We start from the raw sequence: 10,248 nt of genomic DNA on the forward strand, positions 1-10,248 counted from the left end.
ATGAATCAGATTATGATGCGCCCCACAATGTAGTTACAATCGTATTGCAAAATAAACAGAAGTATCTACATTAAGTACAGTTACTGAAGAACCATATATTCCTGTTCCTAATGCCCTTCCCTTGGACAACATCGGTGGCGTGGAGAGGGGAAGGCTTGCAGCTTGGGCAAACGCCAGTCTCCCATACAACCCTGCCCAGGCCTGCGCCCTGGAAACCTTCCAAGATGCAAATCCATGGTCTCACGTGACTAACTGAAGCCTACAAAATATTCCCGTTACTAAAGAAATGAGATATTCAGCCATGTGTGGCGGGAAAGACACTATAAAGCCAGTGCAGCTCGGTTTAGGACCCATTATGAGAATACCCCGGGAGGGGGGCATTGAAGAGCTCAGACTCGGCAACGTCAGCAGAATGACAAGGCTGTGCGCTTGTGTGTGCGTGTGTAAGAAATGTGTTTACCGCGATACAGTGAAAAGCTTGTCTTGCGCATTGTTAACACAGAGTAGTTCATCACACAGTGCACTGAGGTGGGATGAGGTACAACAATAACAACACAGAATAAAGTGTAAAAGCTACCAAGAGAGGGCAATGCAGGTGAACGATAAAATGCAAAACCTTAACGAGATAGATTGTGAGGTCAGGAGTCCATCTTATCGTACGATGGGGTGGTTGAAGAGTCTGACAACAGCGGGATAGAAGCTGTCGTCGAGCCAGGTGGCGCAGGCTGTCAGGCTTTCGTATCTCCTGAATGGGAGAGGCAAGAAGAGAGGATGTCTGGGGTGGGTGGAACCTTGAATCCGGTGGTGTTGGTTTGATAGATGTAAGTTCAAAGTAAACGTTTATTATCAGAGTACAATCTGTCACCCTGAGATTCACTTTCCTGCAAGCATACTCGGCAAATCAGTACAATAGTGTAGCGTAGTCCTCCGTTAGTCTCAATAGACCATGGATTTGCCCCTTGGGCAGGGTTTTTTTATGGGAGACCGGCAGTTGCCCAAGCTGCAAGTCCCCCCTCTCCACGCCACCGACGTTGTCCAAGGGAAGAGCATTAGGACCCATACACTTGGCACCGGTGTCGTCGCAGAGCAATGTGTGGTTAAGTGCCTTGCTCAAGGACACAAACACGCTGCCTTCCTCAGCTGAGGCTCGAACCAGTGACCTTCGGATCACTAGACCGACGCCTTAACCACTTCGCCACGCGCCCTGCACGTACAATAGTAACAATAACAGGATCAATGAAAATCAGATGAGAACAAACTGTGCAAATGCAAATATAAATACATAGCAATAAATAAGGAGAACGTGAGATAAAAGAGTCCTTAAAGTGAGATCGTTGGTTGTGGGAAGATCTCAATGGATGGGCAAGTGAGTATAGTTGTCCCCTTTTGTTCAAGAGCCTGTTCAAGGAGCTGTTCCTGAACCTGGTGGTGCGGGTCCTGAGGCTCCTGTGCCTTTTTCCTGATGGCAGCAGTGAGAAGAGTGCATGGCCTGGGTGGTGGGGAATGTTTGATGAAGTTTCCTGTAGATGTGCTCAGTGGTGGGGAGGCTGTACTTGGCCAAATTTTTGCTGGATTTGCCATTCAAGGGCATTGGTGTTTCCAGACCAGGCCGCGGTGCAGCCAGTCGATACTCTCTCCACCACACATCCATAGAAGTTTGCCGAAGTTTCGATGTTTGTTGAGTCTCCCAAGGAAGCAGAGGCACTGCCGTGCTTTGTAATCGCACTTTACCTGCTGGGTCTAGAACAGACCCTGTGAAGTAGAAACACCCTGGAATTTAAAGCTGCTAACCCCCCTCCACCTCCGATTCTCCAACGGACCTCTGGTTTCCCTCTCCTGAAGTCTACAGTCAGCTCCTTGGTCTTAATGACACTGAGCGAGAGGTTGGTGTTATGACACCGCTCAATCTCCCTCCTGCGTGCTGATCCGTTGATACAGCCCGCCACAGTGGTGTCAGCGGCAAACTTGTTCATGGTGTTGGAGCTGTGCTCAGTATATGTGAGGAGAGCTGAGCAGGGGGCCAAGGACATGACACTGTGGTGCCACTGTACTGGTGGAGATTGTCTGGAAGATATTAGTGTTATGCGTTTTGTACATAACACCATCAACACCTTTGTGGCCACCCTGCCATGGCACACCCTTTGGTTGTTCGAGGAGGTGCCTGCTGGGCCTCTGTCCCTCCCTCTGCAATTGGATCCTTGACTTCCTAACAAAACACATAACACTAATATCTGGCGAACCTCAGCCCACTGCTCTGCACTCTCTACACACAGGACTGTGTGGCTAGGCAGAGCTCAAATACCATCTATAAATTATCTGTTGATGCAACCGTTGTTGGTAGAATCTCAGGTAGTGATGAGAAGTAAGACGAAAGAGCTGATTGTGGACTTCAGGAAGGGTAAGACGAAGGAACACAAACCAGTCCTCATAGAGGGATCAGAAGTGGGAGAGAGTGAGCAGCTTCAAGTTTCCTGGGTGTCAAGATCTCTGATCTAACCTGGTCCCAACATATTGATGCAGTTATAAAGAAGGCAAGACAGTGACTGTACTTCATTAGGAGTTTGAAGAGATTTGGCATGTCAACAAATACTCTCAAAAACTTCTATAGTTGTACCATGGAGAGCATTCTGACAGGCTGCGTCACTGTCTGGTATGGAGGGGCTACTGCACAGACTGAAAGAAGCTGCAGAAGATCATAAATCTAGTCAGCTCCATCTTGGGTACTAGTTTACAAAGTATCCAGGACATCTTCAGGGAGCGGTGTCTCAGAAAGGCAGCGTCCATTATTAAGGACCCCCAGCACCCAGGGCATGCCCTTTTCTCACTGTTACCATCAGGGAGGAGGTACAGAAGCCTGAAGACACACACTCAGTGATTCAGGAACATCTTCCCCTCTGCCATCCAATTCCTAAATGGACTTTGAATCAATGAACACCTTTTTAATATACAGTATTTCTGTTTTTGCAAATTTTTTTTAAAATCTATTCAATATATGTAATTGATTTACTTGTTTATTTATGTTTTATTTTATTTTTTTTCTCTCTGCTGTACCATGTATTGCATTGAACCGTTGCTGCTAAGTTAACAAATTTCACGTCACATGCCGGTGATAATAAACCTGGTTCTGATTCTGACTCGACCCCTCCACGTCGAGACGCGGAAAGAGTTTAAGACCAAGTCGATTCCCCACCAGGCTTGTGCACTTTCAGTGTGTCCCTCAGCACGTACCTGTTCACCCTGCGTGCCCCTCAGCACGTGCCCCCCCACGTGCCCCCTCAGCACGTGCCCCCCCACGTGCCCCTCAGCACGTGCCCCCCCCCGCGTGCCCCTCAGCACGTGCCCCCCCCGCGTGCCCCTCAGCACGTGCCCCCCGCGTGCCCCTCAGCACGTGCCCCCCCGCGTGCCCCCGCCGTCCCCCGCGTGCCCCTCAGCACGTGCCCCCGCCGTCCCCCCCGCGTGCCCCTCAGCACGTGCCCCCGCCGTCCCCCCGCGTGCCCCTCAGCACGTGCCCCCGCCGTCCCCCCCGCGTGCCCCTCAGCACGTGCCCCCCCGCCCCGTCCCCCCGCGTGCCCCTCAGCACGTGCCCCCGCCATCCCCCGCGTGCCCCTCAGCACGTGCCCCCGCCGTCCCCCGCGTGCCCCTCAGCACGTGCCCCCGCCGTCCCCCGCGTGCCCCTCAGCACGTGCCCCCGCCGTCCCCCCGCGTGCCCCTCAGCACGTGCCCCCGCCGTCCCCCCGCGTGCCCCTCAGCACGTGCCCCCCGCCGTCCCCCGCGTGCCCCTCAGCACGTGCCCCCGCCGTCCCCCGCGTGCCCCTCAGCACGTGCCCCCGCCGTCCCCCGCGTGCCCCTCAGCACGTGCCCCCCGCGTGTCCCTCAGCACGTGCCCCCCCACGTGCCCCCGCCGTCCCCCCGCGTGCCCCTCAGCACGTGCCCCCGCCGTCCCCCCGCGTGCCCCTCAGCACGTGCCCCCGCCGTCCCCCCACGTGCCCCTCAGCACGTGCCCCCGCGCCCCCGTCCCCCCCGCGTGCCCCTCAGCATGTGCCCCCGCCGTCCCCCCGCGTGCCCCTCAGCACGTGCCCCCCGCCACCCCTCCGTGTGCCCCTCAGCACATGCCCCCTGTACTCCAGCAGTTTGGACTGTGTCAGTCAGGAACAATCCCTTACGGGCGTCTCCCTGTGCGGGCAGTGAACAAGGGTCCAGGCAGAGCGAGGGCCATGGTTCGACGAGGCGGTGTCGCCTGCCGTACTTGGTGTGCGTCTTGGTCCGTGCCCCCAACAATAGCCCGTGGCTCAGAGACCCTCGTGTTGCAGAAACAGGTCCTTCAGCCCATCTAGTAGAGTCTGAGACCATTTAACCTGCCTCCTCCCATCGACGTGAACCGGGACCAGAGCCCCCCACACCCCTCCCATCCATGAAACTTCTCTTAAACATTGAAATGGAGCTCGCAGGCACCACTCGTGTTGACAGCTCATTCCACCCCCTGAGTGAACACTTTTCCCCCCATGTTCCCCTTAAAATTCTCGCCTCTCACCCTTAACCCACGACCTCTGGTTGTCGTCCCACCCAATCCCAGTGGGAAAAGCCCTCTCACATTTACCCTACCTCTACCCCTCACATTCTTGGAGACATCTATCAAATCTCCCCTCAATCTTCTACGTTCCTAAGAAAGAGGCCTGGACCTATTCAGCCTTCCATATAACACAGGTTCTGCAGACTCCAGCAACCTTGTAAACTTTCTCCGCACTCTTTCAATCTCGTTTACGTCTTTTCCTGTAGGTGGGTGACCAAAACTGCACACAGTGTTCCAAATTAGCCCTCACTAACGTCCTACTTCACATTTGATGGCAGAGGGGAAGGAAGCTGAATCATTCGAGCATTGTTTAACGTAAGGCAGACAATACCTTCAGACAACACAAATCCCCAACGTAGAGTAACATCGCAAGGCAGGCTGATCTCAGTGCCCACTATTTACCACCGTTTGGCTGGTAACCTACTTAAACCTGTTCTATCCCTGCACTTAGCTGAAGAACTGTAGAATGTCATTGTAAATGCCTCGACCACTTCCTGACAGCTTGTTCCACCCTCAGTGTGATGAAGTCGGTCCTCTGAATAGGCAATAGGAGCAGGAGTAGGCCATTCACCCTTCGAGCCTGCACCGCCATTCACTGTGATCATGGCTGATCATCCACAATCAGTACCCCGTTCCTGCCCTCTCCCCAAATCCCTTGACTCCGCTATCTTCAAGAGCTCTATCTAACCCTTTCATGAAAGCATCCAGAGAATTGGCCTCCACTGCCTTCTGAGGCAGAGCATTCCACAGATCCACAACTCTCTGGGTGAAAAAGTTTTTCCTCAACTCCGTTCTAAATGCCCTACCCCTTATTCTTAAACTGTGGCCTCTGGTTCTGGACTCCCCCAACAGCGGGAACATGTTCCTGCCTCTAGCGTGTTCAATCCCTAAATTATCTTATCTGTTTCAATCAGATTCCCTCTCAACCTTCTAAATTCCAGTGTATTCAAGCCCAGTCGCCCCAATCTTTCAACATATGACAGTCCCGCCATATCTCACGTTAATATTCACGTCATATTCACGCCAGTCTCGAATCAACCTCGTGAACCTACGCTGCACTCCCTCAATAGCAAGAATGTAGCTGGCCGGTGGCATAGTGGCATCCGGACTGGGCTTCGAGGCGAGTGGCCCCGGGTTCAAACCCAGCCGGCCCCTTGCACGCCTTCTATCCGCGCTGAGTTGAGTGTCGGGTCGGAATTAAGCGTCGAGAGTCGTGGGAAAAAAAAACAACCGGGCCGATGCTGAAGGAATGGCAGGGCCGCTCCCCGGTGGGCAACAGGGCACGGAGAGGAGCCTCGAGCTCTCTGCGTAAACCTGTGCCCTCTAGTTGATAGTAGTTCAAGGCCGTGTGCGTTCATCCTATCTGGGGAAAGCGCCACGGTGGTGTATCAGCTAGCGCCACACTATTACAGCGCTGGGCGTTGCAGTATAACCAGTGCCCTGCCTTCTTTACAGCTGCATCGCTACGTTGGCACCAGGTCAGATGCTCAGAGATCTTGACACCCAGGAACTTTAAATTGCCCTCTTCCCCTAGTAATTTGATAAATTCATTATCTATGATGTCCGCTGTTAGTGTATCTAGTCAAGTTTATTGTCATTTAACTATATATCGTCAAACGAGACAATGTTTCTCCGGATGTAAGTCAGAGTAGTGCTCATAACACAGCATCTAAAGATAGATTACACATAAATAAATAAAGTGCATAAATGAAATATTGTGCGGTACAAACAGATTAACCGGTGACATTTTGAATGCAATTCTACAGGGGGTTCAGAAGCCTAATGGCCCGGGGGAAGAAACTGTTTCCCATCCTGACCGTTCTTGTCTTTATGCATCGGAGTCTCCTGCCTGATGGTAGAAAGTCAAAGGGGATGCTGGATGGATGGGTGGGATCCTCGATAATACTGAGGGCCCCGCGTCCGCTGCGCTCCTGAGGAATGTCCCTGATTGATGGTAGCGAGACCCTGTGATCCTCTCAGCTGTTCTCACTGTCCGATGGGACTTCCAGTCTGATGCTCAACTGCTCCCAGACCATATGGAGATGCAGCTTGTCAGGAGGCTCTCAATGGTGCTCCTGGACCATTCAGTGAAGGTGGGGGGGAGGGGGCTCGGCCAATCTCCTTAGATTGAGCCAGCCTGTCAACTCTTTGTCCTTTAAACTTCCTCTCAAAATTCTGCCTGTTGAAGCATCAGTTTGCCTGCCTCTCTTAGGTCGGGGTGAAGCATTTGTTGGGTGAAAGTTTCTGTGAAGCTCCTTGCTAGATAAAGTGAAAGGTCTTGGCCCCAAAAGTTGGCACTTTGTTCCTCTCCATTGATGCCGCCTGACCTGCTGAGTTCCTCCACGATTGTGTGCGTTCCTCTGGATTTCCAGCTTCTTGTGTTTGTGCCATGGGTTCCTAACCTTTTTTATACCACGGACCCCCTAACATTAACCGAGGGGTCTGTGGACCCCAGGTTGTCAACTCCTGGTTTATTATTTGCCCCTCTTGTGTGCCATTTTTTTTCAAATTAAATTTTATTTAAATGTACTCCGCTTTTGAAGGAAGCAGTGTTTCAAAGATCTCCTTTTCCTCATCCAGGACACAGACAGGGAAATGAGATTTTCCCGGTTACAGATCGGCGTGCTGGCAGTGACAGGATTCGCCCTTCTGAACATCTTCCTGAACGGGAGTCAGTTCCTGCGCCAAAGTCCGGGAGAGAACCGCAGCTCCAAGAACGCCGTGGACACTCACCTCCCCACCGCCCGAGCCCCTGTCCCCCTGCTGAACATCTCCGCTGCGTTCAGGAACTTCGTCCCGGTGAAGAAGAGCTTCTGGAACCAAAAGCAGCACCAGCTATTCCAAACGTTGGAGGGCCTCCGTTCCCGGGGCGCTACTGAGTACGTCCCGCCACAGGAATGCAACCAGACTGGCCTACAGGCGGAGATCCCCGACATACGGACCTACTCCCCGGCCCACAGGGACTTTGCGTACTACATGAGCTGCAGAGAGCACCCTCAGAAGATCGACCACCGGGAGAAGTGCAGCGGCAAAGTCTTCCTGCTGCTGGCGGTCAAGTCCACGGCGGCCAACTTTGAGAGGAGGCAGGCCATCCGCGTCACCTGGGGCAGGGAGATGAGGGTCGGGGGGGCCCAGGTCCGCACCGTCTTCCTGGTGGGCTCGGCCTCCGACCTGGGTCACGGGCCCGACCTGCAGAAGCTGCTGAACTTTGAGGATCGCCTCCACGGAGATATCCTCCAGTGGGAGTTCAAGGACACCCTGTTCAACCTCACGCTGAAGGATAACCTGTTCCTCAAGTGGGCCACCGACCACTGCCCCTCCGTCCAGTACGTCTTCAAGGGGGACGACGATGTCTTCCTCAACACCCACGCGGTCCTAGATTACCTCCAGTCGCTGAACAGAAACCAAAGCAAGCGGCTGTACGTCGGGCAGACGATCGCGAACGCCAGCCCTCTGCGCGATGTGAAGAGTAAGTACAGCATCCCCGTGTCATTCTACGATGGAGCCTACCCGACCTACGTTGGGGGCGGGGGGTTCCTCTATTCGGGCAGCTTGGTCCGGTCGCTCTACGAGGTTTCACACTACATTCCCTTCTACCCCATCGACGACGTCTTCACTGGGATGTGCTTCAGCGCGCTGGGGATCAGCCCCCTCCATCACCAGGGCTTCAGGACCTTCGACGTCGACACCAAACACCGGGCAGACCCGTGCACCTACGCCCGTCTGATCCTCGTCCACCAGCGCAGCCCCCTCCAGACCATGGAGCTCTGGAAGAACCTGCAGAACCCCAAGCTCAGGTGCTAGAGCACGCGGAGCCCCCTCCCGGCGCTCCAGGGGCCTGGCGCATGGCTTCCATCGGCGATCTAGACTCTGGAGGGGCAGAGCGAGACGTGCGGTCGACGGCCACACCTGGTGGGATCGATGCAGTGATGAGGGAACTCCCCCGGTGACTTGAGTCTCCACTAGACCACCAAAGACACAGACCCGTGGGTCAACTAGCTCCTGTCTGGGTGGGTGGTGGAATCCGGGGGAGTTGATAGGAGTGCGGGGGGAATCTCTCGATTACCTGTTCTTCATTGCTGTTTCAAGCTGAACCCCTGGACCTGGAGGACCGGTTGACCACCCTTTGTCTGACCTCTACCCTTTGGCCTGTTTGGCGTGGGCGACCCTACCCAGAGCCAAAGCATAAAGCCCCGACTCCAGCCAACATGGCTCTCCCGGGTTAGTGAGGCACGCGAGCCTCCAAACCCAATTTCAAGGTTGTGGTCCTCTTGGAAGGTGGGGAGAATGAAGTTGGCTTACCGTAGGGTTGTTGTAGAAGTGTGTTTGATGACGGTTGCTGGACAGCTGACCAAAGGGCTTGTCTCCACTCAAAGATGGGGCTCTTTGGGCACAGAGCCCACAGTAGTCTTCAAACCTGCCTGGCCTTTCCCTCCATCCTCCTGGCTGGGCAGTGGGGCCGAGTCCAGGGTAGTCAAACCACAGACCCAGTTCTTAGAGCTACAGAGACACACATGGGAGGGGTGGTGCTATTTGTCCATGCGTCACCAGAGGGGGTGGGCAGCTAAGTTAAGGCACTGGCGGAGTGTTGTGGAGTTTGTGGTGGTGGACGACAGTGTCGAGAATCACCGCCTTTCTGTAGTGTGGGAGCTACCAAGGTGCCTGCCTACTGATGAGTTTTTCCTCAGTATTTAATATTATTATTGTCAAATTTAATTTCTCAGTATTTAATATTATTATTGCTGAATAAATTAATTCTTTGACAAGTGTTTGTCTTTCTTCCAATCACTTTGCTGCTCAGCTGAGGCTAGACCTGTTTCCATCCAACCCCACTGCACAAAATCCCAACAGACCAGCCTGTTCTCAACAATTCCCCCCCCCACACTCCCACCATTCCTAACAGACCAGCCTGTTCTCAACAATTCCCCCCCCCACACTCCCACCATTCCTAACAGACCAGGCTGTTCTCAACAATTCCCCCCCCCACACTCCCACCATTCCTAACAGACCAGACTGTTCTCAACAATTCCCCCCCCCCACACTCCCACCATTCCTAACAGACCAGACTGTTCTCAACAATACCCCCCCCACACTCCCACCATTCCTAACAGACCAGACTGTTCTCAACAATTCCCCCCCCCACACTCCCACCATTCCTAACAGACCAGACTGTTCTCAACAATTCTCCCCCCACACTCCCACCATTCCTAACAGACCAGACTGTTCTCAACAATTCCCCCCCCCACACTCCCACCGTTCCTAACAGACCAGACTGTTCTCAACAATTCCCCCCCCCACACTCCCACCATTCCTAACAGACCAGACTGTTCTCAATAATTCCCCCCCCCACACTCCCACCATACCTAACAGACCAGCCTGTTCTCAACAATTCTCCCCCCACACTCCCACCGTTCCTAACAGACCAGACTGTTCTCAACAATTCCCCTCCCACACTCCCACCATTCCTAACAGACCAGACTGTTCTCAACAATTCCCCCCCCCACACTCCCACCATTCCTAACAGACCAGCCTGTTCTCAACAATTCCCCCCCCACACTCCCACCATTCCTAACAGACCAGACTGTTCTCAACAATTCCCCCCCCACACTCCCACCATTCCTAACAGACCAGCCTGTTCTCAACAATTCCCCCCCCCCACACTCCCACCATTCCTAACA

At 53.8% G+C, this 10,248-nt stretch overlaps 1 protein-coding gene across 1 annotated transcript in view; it reads left to right on the plus strand.

Annotated features, from left to right (window-relative positions):
- The window catches only part of LOC132381456 (N-acetyllactosaminide beta-1,3-N-acetylglucosaminyltransferase 2-like), an 11,328-nt gene extending 1,950 nt beyond the window's left edge, over positions 1-9,378 (plus strand). The window contains exon 2 of the mRNA XM_059950875.1: positions 7,151-9,378. Within this exon, the coding sequence (XP_059806858.1) occupies positions 7,166-8,374 (1,209 nt within the window). The 5' untranslated portion in view covers positions 7,151-7,165 and the 3' untranslated portion in view covers positions 8,375-9,378. The remainder of the gene's footprint in view (positions 1-7,150) is intronic.
- Positions 9,379-10,248: the final 870 nt, after the last annotated feature.

The sequence above is a fragment of the Hypanus sabinus genome, chromosome 26 (genome assembly GCF_030144855.1).
Source record: "Hypanus sabinus isolate sHypSab1 chromosome 26, sHypSab1.hap1, whole genome shotgun sequence".
Lineage (NCBI taxonomy): Eukaryota > Metazoa > Chordata > Chondrichthyes > Myliobatiformes > Dasyatidae > Hypanus > Hypanus sabinus.